Source organism: Eurytemora carolleeae, unplaced genomic scaffold, assembly GCF_000591075.1.
Source record: "Eurytemora carolleeae unplaced genomic scaffold, Eaff_2.0 scaffold1207, whole genome shotgun sequence".
Classification (NCBI taxonomy): domain Eukaryota; kingdom Metazoa; phylum Arthropoda; class Copepoda; order Calanoida; family Temoridae; genus Eurytemora; species Eurytemora carolleeae.
The window spans coordinates 83909-107191 of NW_019397105.1; the positions used below are offsets into that span (position 1 = coordinate 83909).

General features: G+C 31.8%; 1 protein-coding gene across 1 annotated transcript; it reads left to right on the top strand.

Moving 5' to 3' along the window:
• Positions 1-1401: 1401 nt before the first annotated feature.
• On the top strand, positions 1402-23274 carry LOC111711891 (SET and MYND domain-containing protein 4). Its single transcript, XM_023486347.1, has 27 exons — positions 1402-1466; positions 2905-2963; positions 4231-4291; positions 4820-4863; positions 5107-5213; positions 6146-6235; positions 7432-7541; positions 7800-7853; positions 8138-8237; positions 8348-8401; positions 8889-8999; positions 10872-10904; positions 11243-11277; positions 11336-11403; positions 11597-11650; positions 14077-14159; positions 14742-14801; positions 15709-15790; positions 15870-15906; positions 16271-16364; positions 16431-16469; positions 16704-16812; positions 18204-18301; positions 20000-20077; positions 20698-20769; positions 22305-22433; positions 23060-23274. The coding sequence occupies exons 1-27, from the start codon at positions 1403-1405 to the stop codon at positions 23157-23159; spliced, it is 2025 nt and encodes a 674-aa protein (XP_023342115.1). The 5' UTR covers position 1402; the 3' UTR covers positions 23160-23274.
• Positions 23275-23283: the final 9 nt, after the last annotated feature.

The window sequence follows — 23283 nt, forward strand, 5'->3', positions numbered from 1 at the left end:
ATTTTTAACTGTTTGTCTTTAAGTCTAGTATAGGCAAGGCTAATTTTTATGCTCAAATTCATGTTTGGATGTTGCGGCCCCTGGAATATGTCTTTATTTTTTATTATATAAGAAAAGTACAGGGTGTCCCACATCATATTAGATCGTCAATCGGTCTAAATTGCGATTTCGGGGACAAATTAGAAAATTTAAGGAGAATGAATTATTTCGAAAAATTGAATAAGCTAATTAAAGAATTTTCTTGTGGAAAATTCCAAGTTTTTCGAGTATTTAGGGTTTATTTCGCCGTTAAAACTTGAAGATAATCTAATATGATATGGGACGCTCTGTATAAAACAGAAAGCATTCAGTTGATAAAGTAAGGATGTAAAGGACGTACTTTTATATATCGTCTTCCACGGTTTTATTCTGAACAAAAGAAGCATGCCTTAGGGATAAATGTAGCAATGCATCCTTTTAGAGATGGGCGCGATCAGCTTTTTGTGAATTTGTTTGTTCATCAAATGTGAACGACCCATTTTTTTCAATTGTTCAAAAACAATTTATTTCGTTTGGAATCCTTAAAACTATCATTTTGTTTCATCATGTTTGTTTTCTTGCTGAATGATCGCTCAGTAAAATTGTTCATTCAGTAAATCATTTATTCAGCTTATATAAAATCGTTCCAGCAGTAAAATCATTTGTTCAGTAAAATCGTTTGTTTAGAAAAACAAACAATAATTTTATAGGAATCTTCTGGGAAATTCGTTATTTCAGTTAAAAAAACTATTTTTTAACAATTTATTTTTTTTATAAATAAATAGTTTATTTTTATTTCTCTGAATGATTTAATTCGTTCGTCTATTGTCCAGATTTCAGTGGTTTGTATTTATTATAAACACTAAATAGTTTATAATATCTTTATAAAATCAATTGATTCTTTTTTCACCTGCCGTGTTAAGAGAACAGTATCTTTAATTTTAAAATTTAACTTGAGGCAATACTCTATAAAATCTAAAAGAAAGGCGAAGAACAAAGCTTGAGATGGGAAAGAAGGAAAGGGGGGGATATAGTAAAATATACACATTGAACCCCTAGCTTTCTCCTTAAAATAAAAGAAAGTTGTATAATGCATGTGTAACAGTGTTGTACTAGCTAAACCCACGTAATATTCTCTGTAAGTTTTATGACATAAGACGGTCAGCTTGACCTGAAGACCTTGTGTTATGTAAGCAATAGCATGCTTATATCATTAAAAAAGAAAGTTTTGTATGTGTCAATAAATTAAAAAGAATGTCGTCTTTTGGGTCAAAATAGTTTACAAAATTGAGATCTCATCAAATGGAATTGCTCAATAATCAAAATTTTATTAAATTTTGATCCAGGACTATTTATCATTTACATTATTTTCTTTTCAGACAAAATGTTAGAAACTCCGCTCCCAAGTTCTGAAGCAAAAATGCTTCATTTCTTCGGCTCAGAAAAGGGTGGTTGATATTAAATTTTATTTGTGGAAAAATTTAATTCGTAATTAAGAGTTGGTCGAAAACATTCCTGATAATTGTCTTAAAATGTCTAAAGACTTATAACATACTAGCTGAAGAGCCGGCGTTGCCCGTGGAAAAAAATTTAAAAACAAATATTTTTAGAAAAATATTTTGAAAAAAATATTTTCGATTTTTTTGTCTATAACACCCATGAGTGTCCACAAAAAATTCAGCCCAATCGGTCAAGCCGATGGACTGGCTATACGCAACATATATATAAATATATATATATACGAATGTCTTGTTAAATTATATTGGTGTTTCCATACAAATTTACAAAATGTATTTGACACAAAATGTTTCCGTACTAAATGTTTCCGCTTAAAATGTTTCTGGCGTAACATGTTTCAGACCACAAAAATATTTCTGCCACAAATTGTTTCCTCACAAATGGCACAAAATGATTCTGACCACACAATATTTCTAACTACAAAAGGACTCTGATCACAAAACAAAATGATTTCGACCACAGAATAAATTATTTTTGGATGCTTTATGTGCTATCTCTGAGTGATTAGCATAGACTCCAGGTCCGATTTGAGTTATTTAGGGGTTGTCTTTAAAGTGCTGTACGTTGCATAATTATATCGATTAGCTTGCAGAAATATTTTGTAAGAAAACATTTTGTTCCGGAAATATTATCTTTAAAATATTTAGTTCCGGAAATATTATCTTTGAAATATTTAGTTCCGAAAATATTATGTTAGAAACATTTGTTCCGGAAATATTATATTTGAAACATTTTGTTCCGGAAATATTATCTTTGAAATATTTTGTTCCGGAAATATTATCTTTAAAATATTTTGTTCCGGAAATATTTTGTTCCGGAAATATTATCGTTGAAACATTTTTTATTGGATAAAAGAAGATTTCCAAAAAATGGCTTTTAGTAAATATCTAAAAATGATATTATAAAAATTGAATAGACAAAATAAAGATGAATTCCTAAAATAATTGCATTAAAATTTCAAGATAATAATTTTTATAAAAAATTGGTATTGGAAATTTATTATCAAAATTCTGATCAAAAATATTGTTAACCAAAAAATAAGCCTCAGACCAATAATTGTGTCAAATATGACAAACACTAAGGAAGAGGGGGGGGGGAAATAGATATAATGCCCCCCCCCCTCAGCTCAGGCCCCATTACCCCCATCAGTGATCTAATGGCTCTCTAATTATATAGAGTGACATTTAAAGATTTGCAGTAGTTTACTTTAAACATTACTAGGCAAATCGAATAAAAAAATATTCATACTTTTCTGTCAGAAAATTATCATAATGCAACAACTACGATATCTTTTACATTGTTACTCAGATAAAAGTTTAAAGGGTATCATTGTGAATCAGACTACATATCATGTCAACCCTTGGTAGGAGTCTAAGGAGTTTCAGCAGTGTTCAAGTTTTCCAGAGAAGATAACAAGAATCTGGAAGGCAAGACATATTTTTAAAGATAATGTTATATTTGAATGGATACTCCCAAAGGAGGGTAACAATATTCTAGTAACCGTCAAGTCACACACCAATAATAGAACAAAGTAGTTGAACATCTATATTAAAAAGAAACAAAATGAAGGAATAAATAACTAAAGTCAAAAGAAACAGATTTGGCACTCAGTGATGGGTTACTCCTTTGGCCGGATACTCCTTGGCTGGATACTCCTTGGCTAGATACTCCTTGGCTAGATACTCCTTGGCTAGATACCTTCAACATGGTATCTCCTCAGGGCTGCAAATCTCCTCAGGCAAATGATCCCCTCAGGCAACATATCTCTTCTGGCACCATCTTTGTTCTGGTAACAAATCTCCTTCAGCATGTTGTTTCCCACAGCTCCAATCCGTCCAAGCAGTTTCTATTCCTTTGGACTGACTGCTTCTTACCACTGTGGGGAGTTGGCGAATGTCTTCATCCTCTCCTTGTGAGAGCTGGCGCACAACTAAACTTATTATTTGTTAGGTCTCCTTTTATATCCTGTGATCCTGTCTTATCAACACATCCTTATCGTGTTTGGAAAGCTAGAGTATCTAGATAAGGCGTCTGGAGCAGGGGAAGGGGGTTGGGGATGGTTACAATAAAAACAAGATAAAAAATTAATGTAATTTCAAGTAAACTACATTTATAGACTGGCATGTTTGATATACATTGGTTGATAGGGTACTCTTGTAAATTAGACATTCCACTATATAAAATCAAAACTTATAGGAATGTCTAGCTGTTGTTTAAAATGACATATAAATTTTATATCATAAATTAACAGTTAGATATCTAATATTAATTTATAATATTCATAGAAAAGCAAAAACGAAAAATGTTCTTAAATAAGAACATGTACAATGTACGCCTTTCCTGTCGGGAACATTTCCTATTACTTTTTATTAAATTTTGAGGGAATTTTTGACAAATGGTTTGTCCCATAAATTGTATGTCGATTAATTAACTTTATCGACCTGCTATAATACTGTAAAATTAACTTTATCGACCTGCTATAATACTGTAAAATTAACTTTATCGACCTGCTATAATACTGTAAAATTAACTTTATCGACATGCTATAATACTGTAAAATTAACTTTATCGACCTGCTATAATACTGTAAAATTGATAAATTGATATTTTTTCACTAAATTAATGTTTCCATATTTCTTAATAATATAAAATTTGTCGATATTATTCGGAAATCATTGATATTGATATGCTAAGGTTCCGCTCATGCAAGAGTTACTAAAGAAGAGTGGAAAACAAGTATCCCAGAAAAGTGAAGGTAAAGGAATTGAGTTGTTGCTACAAACACAAATATTCTGATCCCTATGGGAGGTGTATACCTTTGATATTTTAAACCTTTGGATTATTTGATCTAACATAATTCATAGATTGAAATAATAAGGTCTACAACATTGGGTTGAAAATATATAAAGATTAGAAAATCAGAGTTTATGACAAAGACTCAATGCAAACGTTTACTGCTGTTTTTATACTTATTTAACAAATTGTTCATTTTCCATATATTTCATACTGAAAGAGCGTTAAATAAAATCGTTCGTTTAGTAAAATCTAAACTGTAATATAAATTTTTTGTTCATTAAGTTTTTCTTAAATTAAATCGTTTCATTTTTCTGAACAAAACCATCATTCATCAAAATTTAGTTTGTCCTCAAAGATTTCTTTTATTCACAAAAATTATGCCCATCTTTAAAAACATTTTAATTAAAGGTTCTTTTGTTTGTTGGAAGAATTTTTGTTGAGTCTTTTAAACGGCAAATCGTTAACTCATTAAATAATGGTGTTTTAGGTGAAAGCAGGCGCAATAGAGAGATTGGTAACAAGCATTTCCAAGTAAGACATTATAAATTGCTTCTGCCTTAAAGCAAGGTTGTATAATGAGGTTGGAATTACCCTTGATGTGCTTCAATGTACGGAAAGTCACCAATAATGGAGGCAAGATTTTTATGAAATCTAAAACTGCAAATCCATAAACTAAAATGTTAATGCGGCAACAATGAGGTTCAGTAGTTCTTAAACATTCTAGTAGAAAGACGTCTGCCCTACAAGATACAAACCAAAAACATTATTTTCCAGGCAGGAAAATGGAGTCTAGCTGCCTCATATTTTTCCAAAGCCATTGCTTTTGCTTATGTGAATGACAAGCAGCAAGGGAGAGATCTAAGCTTGGCAATTGCCAACAGGTACAAAATTTTCATGGCAATAGCCAACCAAGGAGATAATTGAATAATCTAAGGAAGGTTAGGGGGGATATTTTAGGGGGTCAGGGATTGAGGGAGTCTAGTTTTTTTATCACAATACTCCTTTTAAAATGCATTTGGCTTGTGTTTCATGGTGAGAATGGACAACATGAGAATATTTTGATAATTTCATTTACAAACAATTGTATGAATTGTATCAATTGTACTGATTTATAATGATTTCAATTTATTATTACTTTTCCTGTTCATATATTTAACCTTTTCCTGTTCATATATTTAACCTTTTCCTGTTCATATATTTAACCTTTTCCTGTTCTTATATTTATCCTTGAATGAATCCTGTAAACCTGCAATATATTTGTCCTTGAATGAATCCTGTAAACCTGCAATATATTTATCCTTGAATGAATCCTGTAAACCTGCAATATATTTATCCTTGAATGAATCCTGTAAACCTGCAATATATTTATCCTTGAATGAATCCTGTAAACCTGCAATATATTTATCCTTGAATGAATCCTGTAAACCTGCAATATATTTATCCTTGAATGAATCCTGTAAACCTGCAATATATNAAATGCACCAGGTTTACAGTGGGTTATTAAATGCACCAGGTTTACAGTGGGTTATTAAATGGCTGTGAATCATTATTTCCATGATGTTTAATAACTACTGTAAGGACTATCCCAGCGAACAGAACTGGGATAGATTGCTAGTTTAAAACTAGTTTAGACTTTTTCATTCAAGTTCTGAATCCATAAACTTGGTACAAAAAGTCGTGAAAAAGTCGACTTTTCATCCCAGTTTTGAAGTAGTAATGACCCACTCTTTTGAGTAAATTTTAAAAGATTATCTCTTTTTTTGAGTAGCCATGTGGCTTTATGTATGTAGAAAAGTTCAAATATTGTGTGAAGGTCTGCAGCTCTGTACAGACTGGAAAAGTATAAACTAGCCCTGGAGGATATTGATTATGCATTGGATGCAGGATACCCTCAAGATATTAGGTAAATTAAACTTCAAAATATCCCATTAATATGGGAAAACTAGGATGGAGACTAAGCCCAACGCCAAAAATAAATATTGTTTTTTTTTCTTCTAACATTTTTTTGGTTATTCTTGTAAAAAAAAACTAAGAATCCACACTGTTGCAATCCCAAGCAAAAGTTTGATGTTTGCAAAACAAATGCGCTTTTTTTGTAGAATAAATGCAATTTTCTGACGTTTTTTTGGCAGTGATTGATTATTTGCTACACATAAAACCTCAAAATTAAAAATTAGAAAATACTATATTTTAAAATTTATCTACAATACACAGTACATTATAATTACACCCTGTATCATATAAACCACCTGGAGGGAATATGATTGCAAATTCCTGGGTTAGCAGAGAATGGAAAATATAATAGTCTGGGGCATTATTAAATTCTTAAAAAATTTTGAGATTTAATTGGATTTTTCTCAACCAGGCCCTTAGCTGGAAATTTTTTAGGGTACAGCACAAAGGTTAAAAAGCAAAGATATAAATGGTCAAAAGGTCAATTTAATGACTCAAGACTAAAAAACTAGATTTTTAACTTTGCACACATTATGATTTATCAAGATAGATATTTTGCCTATTTCACATTATGTTTTTTTCCTTAGTGATTAAAAAGCTTTAGCATCAAAATAAAAAATTGGAAGAATAATGTCATAACCAAACTGATACATCATCATCTGATCAGAATAGATATTTTGAAGAGAATTTTTGTTAAATTATAAATAGATGTATTTCTGAAAATTATTGCATCAGAAAAAGCCAATAATTAGTTTGGAGACATGAAAAACTATTAAAATGTCTTTTGATGCCCCTCTAGCTTTCTTGCACTTGCACTCTCCTTGAGTGAACCACATGTCTTGATATTTGTCTAAAACCAAAAAAAAAATTTCTTACATTTCCAGACACATATTATTAATAAACAAAAATTATATTTTTTGCCAATTTTTGCTTTTTCCCTTCTTTCTTTCTTTTTACTTATTTTTGTCTCAAATAATGTGCCCTCTTTTGAGGAAAAAGGGAAGAGCACATGCTTTGGTGCCCTCAACCTAGCTATGGGTCTGTTTCCTTTAAATATATATTTAAATAACTTGATTAAGATTTCTTCATTTTGAGTACTTTATTAGAGCGCCATTTGAGATTTCCTTCATATTCCATTTATTTCAGATATAAGGTTTTTGAAAGGCGTGTGTACTGCCTGATAGGCCTAGGTAGACTTGAAGAAGCAAAAAAGGCAGTTCTACAACTTCAAGCAGATCTAGGCACCAGCACACTTGGTATGAACATGACTCACAATACCTTTTTTGAGATTTAAATATTTTTATTTGTAAAAAAACAAAATAGACAGTTAGCACTTTACTCTAAAGTTCAATATTTCTCTTGTTTTAAAATTTATCACAACAAATTCTTGATTTTATTTCTTAAATGTTAAATTAGATTTTTTACTTATAATTAGTACTCCCCTTCCCATCTGTAAATATCTGTATTATAAAAGAATGAAAAATACATGTACTGAATAATATTCTAATATTTAGAGGAGAAAAAGAAAGTTAAAATTGAAATGGATGCAAATGAGGAACTTAAGAAAGGTTACAATCAGTTTTTTAATAAAAAATAATCATTTGAATTCTTAAAATGTTCGGTAATTCTGTTTCTTGGTCACTAAGATTTTTTTTACTATAAGGGTATTTCAATTTTTCAAAATTCTCTTAATTTGAATTTCACAATTTTTTTTCTTTAAATTGTTAAACTATTTTCTTTCTGCAGTATAAATTGCACATCAAAAGCAATTGAAACTAATCAATCAGATAAAAAGAAGATTTGAATCTATTTTTGTAATTAATTAATCAATTATTGATTAATAATTATCTAGGAATGAGCAAGTCATCAGATGCAGTTGAAGAAGAAGCTGAACCTTGGCTCAAACTACCAACGATGGAAAAGAGGCATCCAACCCTCCCTGCATTTTCTAGGAACCAGTTTTATTAAATAGTGAGAAATGACTGAACCAGGTTGAACTAATTCAGATTGACCTGGTGCAGATAAAGTGGTTCAACTGATTATTTATAAAATCTGGTTCAAGTGCTCTGGAGCTTAAATATGACGAGAAAAAAGGAAGACATGTAATTGCTAACAGGTTAAATTATCTTATCCAACATATATTGAGAAAAAGTAAGTTTTGCCAGAGTTCTCATTTCAAAAAATTTTGTTAGAAGCTAACACAATTTGATAATTGCACATAAACATGATCACAATTAGGACCTAGCAAATTAAAAAAAACTGAATGTGGTTTAATAGTTCCAAAATATATTTGGACACTCATTTTTTTCTTAGACAAAATAATCCTATGAATCAATGTAAGTATACATAAGGTTAGGGGAAATAAGGTTTGTGAACACATATTGCTGAGAAGATAAAGACCACACACAACTTTTATCAAATAACTAGCTGAAGTGCCGTCCTTATCAGTGGTTTAAAAAAAGATAAAAAATGGTATTTTCAAAAGCTGATTTTCAAACTACTATTAAAGCTTTTTTATCAATGTCAGCATTAAATACATATGAATTCTGTATTCTTATTCCACATTATTATGATTCCCCCTGTACTAACTTTGCTTTATTTAGGGATATAGAATGTGGAGAGGTTTTGGTAATTGAAAATCCTGCAACAGCTTGTCTGTATTATGATAAGAGGGAGGAGCATTGTGATAACTGCTTTAAATATATACCCCTTAGGTAGGCTAGGACTTGATTAATGGATCTTAATGTTTACCCCTTAGGTAGGTAAGAATTTAAATAATGGATTTAATTACATACCCCTTCGGTAGGTTAGAATTTAATTAATTGATTTAAAAATACACCTCTTAGGTGGTTCAGTTGTGCACTGGCAATTGAACAGTTTCTACCTAGACGTCAGTGCTCTGCTCTTTGTAGCCCGGCCAATACACTGCCCGAGAAGCACTCTGCAAAACCAACATGGCAGCACCAACCTTAAAACAGGAAAACAGAGAAAATAATAATACAGAGTTTGGGTCTTTCTCCGTTTTTTCCCCTCTCTCTTGCCAGAAACAAAAAAAATGGAAACATAGAGGAATCCTGAGAGGGTGGTAACCAACTCCAATGCGAAAAACCTATTTAAATTCTGTTCAAACTGGGAATACAGTGTAAAACGTGGAAAGCAGAGTGTTTTCAACCAAGCACTCCTGATGCCCCATTCCTCACCAATCCTCAACTCATATTACCCAAAGTTCTAGAACTTAACATCTCTAAAACCTACTCTGAGATAACCGAAAGCAATAAATTACAAGAAACTAGAAGACAAAAGGAAACTGAACATGAGAACTGGAAGGAACCCGAGTGGACCATCTGGGACTAAAAAAGAGACTAGGACAGTCCTTGTGACTAACGTAGGCGCTCTTTTGTTTAATGTAGCAAATTTCAGAGAGCGGATATGATCCCCAGCATGGGGTCATATCCACTTTACCCAAAATAGAAGAATACCAAGAGTATGTGTTTGAATTTAGTTGCTAAATCAGAGAAGATGAGAAGCAAGGTCAACAAGAAGTAACTATGAAACCTGTTAAATGTTGGCTTTACAGGGATGTTGTAACAACAACAAATTTTCTTTATTTTTCAAACTCAGCCAACATTTGGTCATTGATGCAAAACAAGAACAAAAAATGGAGATTTTAAGAAAAATAGAGATATAAAGAAACTAGAAGCTGCTATCACATGTTTATCTATAAATTTTCGTGATAAATTTGTTAAGCCAATATTTAAAAACAAATGTTAAAATTACCTCTTAGTTAGTTAGAATTTAATAAAGGGATTTTTAAATATATACCCCTTAGGTAATTTGATTTTAATTAATGGATTTAAATATATACACCTTAGGTGATTAGATTTTGATTAATGGATTTGAATATATATTCCTTAGGTAATTAGATTTTGATTAATGGATTTAAATATATATACCTTAGGTGATTAGATTTTGATAAATGGATTTAAATATTCACCTCATAGGGTAGGTTAGAATTAAATTAATTTATTTAAAGGAACTGTTGACCTACTTATAATTGTTACTCTCTGCTTACAGAGGCACACACTTTTTTTAATTAAAAAACTGCTTTAAATATACCTTTTGTAGACTAGAATTTGATATAAAGAGCCATGGTTTAAATTGATATTAAAAATCAAGAATTACATGCCCATTTCACAAGGGTACTTTTTGAACATTTGCAAAAGACTGAAATTGGATGACAGGTTTTATTTCAAACAATACGTCAAGAAAGGAAATTTTTAGATTAGAAAATTGACAATATTTTGTAATATATAGGAATTGTCATAAAATAGTGGGAAAAGTTAAAATAAAAAGTTATGACAGTTGTTTTTAAATGTTTTGCATAAAATTTCATTATATTTAGTTTACTAATAATTACTTGAGACAAGAATAACAAAAAAAAAGAAAAACTTCAAGGTTAAACCAATTACTAAATAATGAAACTAATTAAAATTTCTAAATAATTTTTATAACAATGTAAATAGGTTATTGAACAATACATCAGAATTTTTAATTTTTTGAAAATATTTTGAATATTTTTTTTTTAGGCAAATTCCCTGTGATCACTGCTCGGCTCTCAGGAAATCAAATCAAAAATTTTTCATGTTTTTCCAAACATTGCATTTGCTCTATTTTTGAGAGTAGCACATAGGCATTTTTAGAATTTTTAGGCAAAGTAATTTTTAAGAATTTTTTGAAATTTTTTTAATGAATTGGGTAGGGTACAGAAAAGTAAAATTTTCCCTATACCTGTATTCTAAACCCTTTTTCTTGGGGGATGCTTCTACCTCCCAGTCTTATTCAAAGATTCAGGCTACTCGGCCTTTACATGAATAATTATTTTGATTTTCAAATGTTGGTCCTACTCCTGTTCCTCTTTTGCTTTTTCCAAATATTGATTATTTATATTTAAATCTAGGTTTTGTGGCTTTCAATGCAAAAAGTCTGCAATAGGTAAAATAATGATTTAAGATTATGTTAAACATCATGTTTTAATGATATTTTTTTGTAGAAGGGTATCATCAGTTTGAGTGTGGAAGAGAAGATGTTTTTGAATCTGTGATAGGACAGATGATGCAGGGAGTCCAAATATTAATGGATTATTCTAATTGTTGGACAGAAAACACAGTTTTATTGTGTCCCCCAATATTGTTTGATTTGTACTTCTCTTTTTAAAAATCAATACTACTATTGCTGTTAAAATATTTAAGAATTAATGCCTTGTAAAAAAAAACAATTATTTTCCTCTGTTTATATGGAGTCCTCTGTGAAGGAAGGGAAAACCAATGCTAAAGGGACTAAGAAGTTCCACAGAATGGCCTTGAAGGTAAGTAAAAACTTCATTATGGATCAAAATCTAAAATACCAAAAAAAAATTGTTGCAAATTGTTGGCAACTCAACGCAAAAGTTTTTGTTCGCTAAAAACCCTAATTTTGTAGCTCTTTTAATGGCAAAAAATCCTACTTGAAAAGTGTTTAATTCAGTCAATTTTCTCCAATTTTTCTAAATCAGTAATGCGCAAGTTGGTTTATGGAAAAATAAATAAAAATGAAAATAGAGAATATGGTATGAATATTTCATATTCTTGGATTAAGGGTACTTTAAGAGTAAGTTTCAGATCTTAGTGAAAACTGAAAACTCAGGGAGCCTTAACTTTGTAACGCATTTTTTATCCGTCAAATCAAGATTTTTTGTAATTGCTTTTCTATACTTTTTTTGTTTGAGTAATTATTTTAAATAAAAAATTATTTAAAACTAATCTATCACGCTATTTTCGAAAGTATGTTTAATTCAAGATGAAAATTAAATCAAAATTTAATCAAATTTGATTAAAATTAGAGTCACGGAAGTTCCTAGTAAGATTTTGACTCCACTGAACACCACCGGAGGGAATTCTTTTTCACTGGAGGGGTTTGAAAACATGCTTTTTGTAATTCAAAACTTTACGCAAGGTGATTTACATTCCACTGGAGGGATTCAGATGTCCTTCCTGTGGGGTTATAATTCCACTGGAGGGATTCAGTTATCCTTTCTAGGGGTTTATAATTCCACTGGAGGGGTTCAGATATCTTTCCTAGGGGTTTATAATTCCACTGGAGGGATTTAGTTATCTTTCCAAGGGGTTTATAATTCCACTGGAGGAATTCAGATATCCTTCCTGGGGGTTTATAATTCCACTGGAGGGATTCAGTTATCCTTCCCAGGGGGTTATTATTCCACTGGAGGGATTCAGTTTTCCTTCCTAGGGGTTTATAAATCCACTGGAGGGATTTAGAAATCCTTCCTGGGGGTTTATAATTCCACTGGAGGGATTCAGTTATCCTTCCAAGGGGTTTATAATTACACTGGAGGGATTCATATATCCTTCCTGGGGTTTTATAATTCCACTGAAGGGATTCAGTTATCCTTCCAAGGGGTTTATAATTCCAATGGAGGGATTCAGATATCCTTCCAAGGGGTTTATAATTCCACTGGAGGGATTCAGATATCTTTCCAAGGGGCTTATAATTCCACTGGAGGGATTCAGATATCTTTCCAAGGGGCTTATAATTCCACTGGAGGGATTAAGATATCTTTCCGGGGGGTTAAAATTCCACTGGAGGGATTAGGTTATCCTTCCTAGGAGTTTAAAATTCCACTGGAGGGATTCGGATATCCTTCCTAGGGGTTTATAATTCCACTGGAGGGATTCAGTTATCCTTCCTTGGGGTTTATATTTCCACTGGAGGGATTCAGTTATCCTTCCAAGGGGTTTATAATTCCACTGGAGGGATTCAGATATCCTTCCTGGCGGTTTATAATTCCAATATCTGAATCCCTCCAGTGGAATTATAAACCCCTAGGAAGGATAACTGAATCCCTCCAGTGGAATTAAAAACCCCTAGGAAGGATAACTGAATCCCTCCAGTGGAATTATAAACCCCTAGGAAGGATAACTGAATCCCTCCAGTGGAATAATAAACCCCCAGGAAGGATATCTGAATCCCTCCAGTGGAATTATAAACCCCTAGGAAGGATATCTGAATCCCTCCAGTGGAATTATAAACCCCTAGGAAGGATATCTGAATCCCTCCAGTGAAATCATAAACCCCTAGGAAGGACATCTGAATCCCTCCAGTGGAATGTAAATCACCCAGCGTAAAGTTTTAATTGTAAAAGGCATTTTTCAAACACCTCCAGTGAAAATAAAATCCCTCCGGTGGTCTCCAGTAGAATCGAAATCTTACTACGAACTTCTTTGAGTCTTAAAATTATGTCAATACAGACTGACAGGATGATCTTCATTGTAGTCAATGTTGTTTAGTAAGGTTGACTATTCTCGATGGCCTCCAATGTACGGAAAATGTTGTCTCCTAAGCAAAGGACATTAACATCCGTAAATGCTGTGACTGATTCCTACACTCGCCTCTATAATTGTAATTAACGATTTCACTGTTCATTGATATACAACCTTGGTTGTTGTTATTGCTACCTGTAGCACTTTGCGTCGTTCTTGAAGAACGACCTTTCTTTCACAAGAACGAACGTGAGCATTTTTTTTATTATAAAATCGTCATTTTTTACTTTTTTAAAAAACCTCTTTTCTACAAAACTTTTGTCTTTGAGAACCATAAAATACCCCCCCCCCCATACCATCTTCTTGACTAAGAACCGAACGATGTATGGAAACATTCTTGACTAAGAACTGAACAGGGGGATGTAATTCTGACTTTCACTCGACAGTTCCATTATACAGTTTCAATTATTTTTAGACAGTGACCCAGAAAAGCTTGGCCTGGTTCCTTAAAAATAAAGATAAACTGTTAAAAGTTCACAATTCAACACTATCATTCAGGTTATTTTAGTTTTGGTTATTACTCTAATTCAACTTTTTAACCCTAAATTCAGAAGACACAAAACTTCTTTAGCGTGCAAACGATAAGCTTTTTCTTTTAGTAAGAATATAAGTTTTCTGTACACCACACTCCACTAGAAAGAAGAAGGAGGTCAAATATATGCACAAATTTACTTGGTTACATACAAGAAATACAAACATTTTTGTTCTATTCAATGCTTCTTAATAAGATTTAGAGGTGTTTTAGACTGACAATATTGAAGATTTTAATATAACGTCAAATTCACTTTTATTTTGAAATGATATTTTTCAAATAAATTGTCCAAAATCAATGACAATGCAGAAACACAAAGTTTTTACTACCTATTTTTTAAAGCATTTTCATAGATTTTGATAATATGTCTGTATGTATATTTCCACAGAATAAATGCTTTTAATCGCATTATGTTAAAAGTTTATGCTGTTGATTTGGAGTTCAGGCATTGTAACTTATTTCTGTTTAAATACATATACGAACCTTTGAATCAAATACATATGTTCCCAGCTTTGAAAGTATTTAAATAATACCTTTTTTTTGTTTAGAGATGAATACGAAGGTGTGGCAAGGCTGGTTGGGCATCATGAAAGAATGCCGCAAACAAGGTGTTTTTCATAACTAGAGATGGGCATCGTTTTTATGAACAAACTGAATTTTTCGAAAACGATGATGCCGTTCAGAAAAAAACCGAAGGGTGGACAAACATCTTGGATCGTTAAGAGAAACAGAATTTTTTGTTTAAACAATAGTTTTTTTCGCTTAAAAAGTGATTTTTAGAACTAACTTTTGAAGAAAAAAAACTCAACAAAACTGTTTTAATGACATTTTTCAACATGCAACATGCAACAATTCAATTTTACTGAACGAACCATTTTTACAGAACGAACGATCTTACTGAGTGATCATCTAGTAAGAAAACAAAAGAAATATAGATTCAAAAGAATGATAATTTTGTAAACGAGTAAAATATTTGTTTAACATTTAAACAAAAGGGGCCGTTCACGAACGATGAACGAACGAAATGAAAACAGCCGGACACTTACATCTCTATTTATTACAGTTATTATTGATATTATTTCAAGAAAATAATTACTTATGAACTTGTGGGTTTAATTTATGCATCGTAGAAATCCTTAAATACAGTATAGACCCATACAACTATTTGTTTATTATTTATTTCCAGATTGTATTTACAAATTGCTTTGTTGTGTGTGTTCTTTTAGTCTCAGAGCAATACTCAATTACTTAAAGGGGTTGTGAGCGTAATTTCATACAAAGATGGCAATAATCGATTCGCGTTACCCTTGCAACCTTAATCTGATTGAAAATGTGAAAAATACCATCGTTTTTCTGATTCGATCAAAATAGTAAGAGCTCCATCATTTTTAAGTTTCAAGGTTACCGTTGTAAATCTGGTATAGCATCTTTACATGGAGTGTCAATTGAAATTACGCTTACTGTCCCTTGAAAATTTACTAAAATATTGCAAATTATATCCATTTTTTTTTGTAGAATTTTCGCTTTTTTGATGAGCTCGATCTTTCATTTGAGAAATCTTCAACAAGCTGGGTATTTTGGAGTTAAAAAAAACAAGGTAATTGCTTGTAGTTGCTTAGTGATAAAAAAGAAAACAATTTTTTTCGTAAAATAAAACTAGATTTATATTTTTCTAGGTTTTTGAAAACTTAACAGAGGAAGAACTTTTGATAGGAAATCAACGAAAACCCAAATATTTATACTTTTTATTCTGTTTTAACACTTTTTTTATTTTAAATATTTTTTGATTTATTCTTTAAATAGTAATTTCATCAAGAATGATCTTAATATTCATAGTGGAAACTTAAAAATTTAAATATTTCATTTTATTTCTTGAGATATGAAGAAAATCCACCAATTAAAGATGATGGTAAAGATGATTACTTGAATAAGACAGAATTAAGAAAGGGGAACCAACTAAGCGAGTTATAAAGATTAAAAATACAAAAGTTATTACTTCTGTAAAAATACAAAAGTTATTACCTCTGTAAAAATATAAAAGTTATTACCTATGTAAAAATGTTTGGTTTTCTTCCAGGTGAACTCTTGTACACTTTCCTTGAGAAAATGCAGTTTAACACTCATTCAGTCACTCAGGGAGAACCTGATAAACAGACAGATTTTGAAAATGGGTAAATTTTATGATCATTTTTGAAAACTTCTAACTGTTTAATGTTTTAATAAATTTTCTATTTTAGACTTTTAAACCCCGGTCTTTTATACGAGAACAGAATCAGGTTTTGTTTTGTTATTATTATTATTTTTATTATTATTTTTACTATTCTTATTATTATTCTTATTATAATTTTAGTCATTATTATTGTTATTAAAATAATTTTTAACTCTATTATTATTGTGGTTATCATCATCATCTTCATTAAATATCATCATAAAACTGCCCTTATTCCTTTTATTGATATTAATCCTGATGTTCTCATGAATTTACTTTATAATCATTCTGTACTGTTTAGATGTATAGGGAATGCTGTGTATCCTAGTTTGGCGATGTTAAACCACAGCTGTTATACAAATATTTATAAATTCTTTGTGGGACCTACAGTAGTAGCAGTTGCTTGTCAGGTAGAGGAACTACAGTAGTAGCAGTTGCTTGTCAGGTACAGGAACTACAGTAGTAGCAGTTGCTTGTCAGGTACAGGAACTAAAGTAGTATCAGTAGCTTGTCAGGTACAGGAACTACAGTAGTTGCAGTTGCTTGTCAGGTAGAGAAACTACAGTATAGTAGCAGTTGCTTGTCAGGTAGAGAAACTATAGTAATAGCTGTAGCTCGTCGGGTTAGAGGAACTACGAATAGTAGCAGTTGTTTGTCAGGTAAAGTAACTAAAGTAGTAGCTGTAACTTGTCAGGTTAGAGGAACTACGAATAGTAGCAGTTGCTTGTCAGGTAGAGAAACTACAGTAATAGCTGTAGCTCGTCGGGTTAGAGGAACTACGAATAGTAGCAGTTGTTTGTCAGGTAAAGTAACTAAAGTAGTAGCTGTAACTTGTCAGGTTAGAGGAACTACGAATAGTAGCAGTTGCTTGTCAGGTAGAGAAACTACAGTAATAGCTGTAGCTCGTCGGGTTAGAGGAACTACGAATAGTAGCAGTTGTTTGTCAGGTAAAGTAACTAAAGTAGTAGCTGTAACTTGTCAGGTTAGAGGAACTACGAATAGTAGCAGTTGCTTGTCAGGTAGAGAAACTACAGTAATAGCTGTAGCTCGTCGGGTTAGAGGAACTACGAATAGTAGCAGTTGTTTGTCAGGTAAAGTAACTAAAGTAGTAGCTGTAACTTGTCAGGTTAGAGGAACTACGAATAGTAGCAGTTGCTTGTCAGGTAGAGAAACTACAGTAATAGCTGTAGCTCGTCGGGTTAGAGGAACTACAGTATAGTAGCAGTTGTTTGTCAGGTAAAGTAACTAAAGTAGTAGCTGTAACTTGTCAGGTTAGAGGAACTGCGAATAGTAGCAGTTGCTTGTCAGGTATCGAGGAACTACAGCATAGTAGCAGTTGCTTATCAGGTAGTGGAACTTCAGTAAAAGTAGTTCCTGTCAGGTTGATGAAATTTTGCTGTAGGAGTTGCTTGTCAGGTAGAGGAACTACAGAAGTAGCAGATGCTTGTCAGGTAGTAAAACTACAGTAGCAGCAGTTGCTTGTCAGGAAGAGGAACTACAGTAGTAACAGATGCTTGTCAGATAGGAACTACTGAAGTAGCAGATGCTTGTCAGGTAGTAAAACTACAGTAGCAGCAGTTGCTTGTCAGGAAGAGGAATTACAGAAGTAACAGTTTTATGTTTTTCACTCTACAGTATCACACGTCTAGGTTGAGGCACTGCCCCCCTTGCCTATCCCTGTATACGTCCTTGAAAGCTTTTTTTCAATATTATATATGAATGCAAAATGTGTGTTATACTAAATTATATGATAGTTTTATCCCCTTTTTTGTTCACACTTCCTACAAATGAACTATTTTAGAAAATCCCTGTTGGAAACGAGATATCAGAAAACTATTTCCCAGTAGTACAGATTCTGCCTAGGCCAGAGAGAAGGTCCTGGCTCTCACAGAGTTACTGGTAAGTATACCAATTATCCAGTAGTTGGGATTCTGGTAAGTATAACTATTATCCAGTAGTTCGGATTCTGCTTAGTCCGAATATATATTCCTGGCTCTCACAGAATTACTAGTAAGTATTGTTAGTACCCAGGCAGAAGGATCTGAATCTCACAAAGTTACTTGTATACAGTGAGGACCAAAACACAGTGGAATTCTCCTTGTCTTCTTTTGTCTTTTATATTTAAATATTTAAATGTGGTTAAAGATGTGTAATAAGCAACCATTTCTAAAAAAGTTATCTGAACATTTTTAAATTTATACATAAATATATATATAACAATAATTATATCAGTTGAAACGCAACAATCTTCTTATAACATTTTATTCATAAACAAATTGTTTCATGCTTTTATGCAATAATTATATTTATACACATATAAATAATATATAATAATATTTATAATAATAATGTATAGTATATATATATATATATAAATAATTGCGCAAAGATTTGTTAACGTTTTAATTAAAAATTGCACGAAATTTCGATATAATTTTCCATTGATGCAAAACATTTTCGCGCAAATTCTGAAGAAAATCTTTGTTTTTGCGTAATATACGTCGTTTCCTGATATTTCGACCTATCTCGTTATTTCGAGCTATTTCGTTAAATTTCGAGAAACAATTTTAGGAAAGGAATGAATTCATCACACAGGGTTTCTTGCACCCAAACAAGAATAATGTATACATATGTATTTATTGAATAAAGATTGATAAGATGTCCTCAGTAAAACTGAGACGCACCTTTTTTAGCGTTTTCTCAAAACATATTTATCATGAATAATTTTATTAATGAAAGTAACCAAAATTTTAACTGTGTCTAAACTATAAATATGATAATAATGTAATTATTGTTCATGAACCACATTGCACAAATATTCCAATTTTTCGTTTTCATGAGCATTGCCAAATTTTGCAAAAACTACGAGTTTGTATTAATGCGCAAAATTATGCACTAATTATGACTTAAATTCAATATTCCTGCGTAATTTCGCGCAAAAGAAGTTTTTCCGAGTGAATGCATAATTTGGTGCAAAACTGGTTTCGTATTAATATGAAATTGATGCGATTTTTGTACACAACAAGTCATTTCGCGCAAAAAAAAACACAAAATCGTTGCGCAAGAGAATCTACTGATTCGTGGAAACCCTTTTCAGTTGCAACTTCTTATTGCAAATTACAAAGTTATTTTCACAATTAAGAGATAAGAAGACAGACGATTTCATTTCACGATTTTCTAGTTCTCAATGTATGTACTTTGCACCATGGAACTTTCATTTCCCATTTTAAATCCCCCCCCCCAAAAAAAATATTGTTTCTATCTATTTAAGGAGGAAAGTTTAAATACAGAGGCGATACTAGGAGAGGGGGGGGTCACCTAGTAGGTACCCCCATACAAATTCAAAAATGGTTATCTCTAGTTAAAAAAAAAAACAAAGACGACAGGTGTAAATAATATAAATTTGTCCAAGAAAGCTCCAAATTTCAAGCATGCAGCACACATACATACATTTTCATATAAAAAAGTTTACCCCTAAGAAAATCCGTACCCCACAGGTTTGCTTCAGTAAAAAATTGTGCGCTATACAAAGTTCCCCCCCCCCTTTCCCTTAAATTGTCTCAAAGCAAACTTGTATTTAAAAGTTTAATTGTTTAGGTTTGACTGTAGCTGTACCGGGTGTTTACAAAATCTGCCAAATATACAAAATTCCGACACCATCCCAACACATCTTAGGTTTACATCATCTTTTAGATAACTTAAGGGAATTGCATATGTAATTCTTTAAAAACGACCCACTTGTTTTGAATTTTTAGAAAACAAATAACGATCGTTTTTGAAAATAATTGTTTTTATAAAACGATTGTCGACCATTTTTATACGATTTTTTTTTATGAAACGATCTTTTTTGAAAAGAAATTGTCATTGATAAATATGTTAACAATCGTTAACGAAGGGTCGTAGTTTTCTACATTATTTCTCTTGCAAGATATACACAAGTCATTTTTAAAGAAAATCACAATCTTTCTAAAAGAAATCATAATTATTTTATTCATTCTTGATCTGACAAAGCTTTTCAGGGTATCGTTAAGTGAATCGGACATGACACCTTTTGTATGGGGGATCCCTCGAAGTTTAAAGAGTAGTATGCGTACACGCTACACAGTACACACTTCAACAACTCTTCAATATACTTTGTTGTCGCGTCTTTTTCTGTTTATTCAGAAAATTCATTGTCGAATTTCTGTTCATAAAAATATGATAAACTTATTTGAACATTTCTCAGTTCGAATTTTTAAAAACAAAGGCGATAATTATTCTACTGTTTTATGATTAACACTGTATTGAATTATTAGATGTGAGAGGAAAGAATGTTCTGGGATAGTTACCGAACACTCGTGTAGACTTTGCTCCAAGAAAATGGACAGGTAATTTAACAACTGGATGTAAAACATGTTACATGGCCTGCTTAATGTTAAGCATTGTCTTTTAGCCGATAAATTTGGGCTTTTATACCCTTAAAGCTTTGAATCAAGTATTAAATAGTAAATCATCTTTTTTAACCCTATCTCTGCTGGGGTACTTGAAAACCAGGATATGCTGGGGGGGGGGGGGCAATTTGACCCCCCTTCTAAATCCCATGTTTGATGTCCAAATATGACAAATGATACATCATTGGAAAGCTCTTGTGCTCTACTTTTAGAATCTGCAAAAAAATTGGAAATTTGCAAAAATTAAATTTTTTATTGCAAAATCCAGTTATGTTGTAAAAATGTTTGCAAAAAAAAGTTGTCCAAAAAATGAAAAATTATACATTTTTGAAAAGCCCTTGACCATGCCATTTCAATTATGCAAAAATTTTAGCGAAATTTTAAATAACCTGATTTTTAATTAAGAAAAACTAAAAATGTGCAAATTATTTTTGGCAGGTTGTTTGGAAAAAATTTGCAATTTTTTTCGCAAAACTTGTGCTATTCGTTTCCTTATGTCAAAGGCTTTCCAAAAAGCTAAATTTTATCAAAATCTGACAAGTGGAAGTGGGTCAAAACAAAGATTTAGTTTGTTACAGGAAAAAGCAGTCATTCAGGCAGTGTGCCTGAGGACTCAGGCAGTTAGTATTAAAGCCCGGTTTTAGGCCTAAAGGGAGGGCTTTGGGTATGTAGGAAAAGTCAGAAAATTTCAACAGCCTCAGATCAATACTTTTGAGTTATGTAAAAAAAACTACAGGGGGGGGTCAAATTGACCCCTCCCCCCCCCCACCAGGAATAGGGTTAATATTTTTGTGTGGTTTCTTTGCTAAAGTGACTTCCGTATTTCTTGCTTGTAAGAAGCAATAGACAAGTGATCAGAATCAATAACTTTTTGATATTTTCATCTAAATTTTTGATAAGATAAAGGTTTCAGGGTATTGTTGTTAATCGAGATACAGCTTTGCATGTAGTTGCCCCTCAAAATTACGCTTAAAAATATGTGAAGTCTGACAAAATATAATATTTTTTCTTCTCTAAAGGTTTACTTTAATGAAAGGTTTGAAATCTTGACTTGACTTGACCAACTTCTCAGATTTTTGTACAGTCATCGGTGTAAACAGTGAACACCAACTTTTCAAAGTGTTCGAATTCAGTTTTAACTCCACTTTGTTCCATCCTGTTCTGGTTGGTAAAAGAGAAATCCCCAAATTAGTAAAATAAATTCTTAAAACGTGGTTTTCACGATTTTCAGCACGAAATCAGATCAGGATTTTCTTTTTAATACAGTAAAATAATATTCATTTAAACACATCTGGGGATAAGAACTTGTATTATACTAAAAAATGCGCGTCAACAAATATTTTAAACAAGTTTATCATTTCACATCTGTTAAGATAAGTTTGTTTTGTCTGAAGGATTTTTTAACCATTTTGTAACGTTTATAAGTTTTATAATTAGAAAGATAAATCTAACTCTAAAGCTAATTTTACCAGGGAACTGCGTATTTCTGAGATTCAGGAGGTCTGGGCACGTTTAAAAGATCTGAGAAAAGAATGTCACTCCAACGCAAAACATGAAGAACTTTTGAAACTTGAAAAAAATATCCTCCAGAAGTATATCAGGTATAGGGCTTTGCACGAAAAATTTCTTTTTAACAAACTTTTAAGAGTCATTTAACTTATTATTGTTTGTTAACACCTTGTGAAATTATCTAAACGGAAAAGCCCCAAACCAAATACAAGCACTTCTCATGTTTATCCATTTTTTTATCAGAATTTTCAGTTAATTTTGAAAATCTTGTTTTTAATGAAATCAACTGAAGGAGAAGACTTGACTTTTTTACTTTAATTCTGACATTTTTAACCAATTTTAACGAGTTTCAAAAAAAGGTTTTCTCAGAATCTATCATTGATTATAAAAATTGCGGTAAAACATACTTACAAACACGAGTAATTGTCGTTTAATATCTTGTAGAAGTCCATTTTAAGAGGGTATGCATATTCACAACCTTTAAACCTAGTTTCTGATTCGTAGTGTGGAGGAAATCTTCAATTTTCTAGCTTGAAATTATACCATTGCTAACATCTTTCTCTAGACCTGTTTCTATTCCTATGAAACCAAATTTGCAAATTCTATATTTAATTCAATCTGTATTAAAGATTGTTTTAAATGGCAATACCGTTGTGTTTCAGTCTTGAAAAAGATAGTTAAAACCTATTTATTTTTTTTAAACGCAGATTTTTTTCAGGCTTCAGGAGCTGTTGTCCTTACCATGCCGGATTATGTACGAAGCTGAAGTACTGTACTGGAGAGCTGTACGTCTAGCTCACGGCAGTAGATCCTACTAATGTACTGAAGTAGATACTGAAAAAATGCTGAAGTAGATACTGTAATAATATACTGTATTATAATAAACTGTAGTAGATACTGTAAAAATATACTGTAGTAGATACCAGGGGGGGATTAGAGGGG

What these genes read in the sequence shown, in the direction of transcription:
- LOC111711891 (XM_023486347.1), top strand. Translation starts at nt 1,403, where the DNA reads ATGTTAGAAACTCCGCTCCCAAGTTCTGAAGCAAAAATGCTTCATTTC. An exon ending in TGGCTCTCACAGAGTTACTG is followed by an intron (nt 18,302 to 19,999) that starts GTAAGTATACCA and finishes TTAATTGTTTAG; the next exon opens with GTTTGACTGTAGCTGTACCG. An exon ending in TGCTCCAAGAAAATGGACAG is followed by an intron (nt 20,770 to 22,304) that starts GTAATTTAACAA and finishes TAATTTTACCAG; the next exon opens with GGAACTGCGTATTTCTGAGA.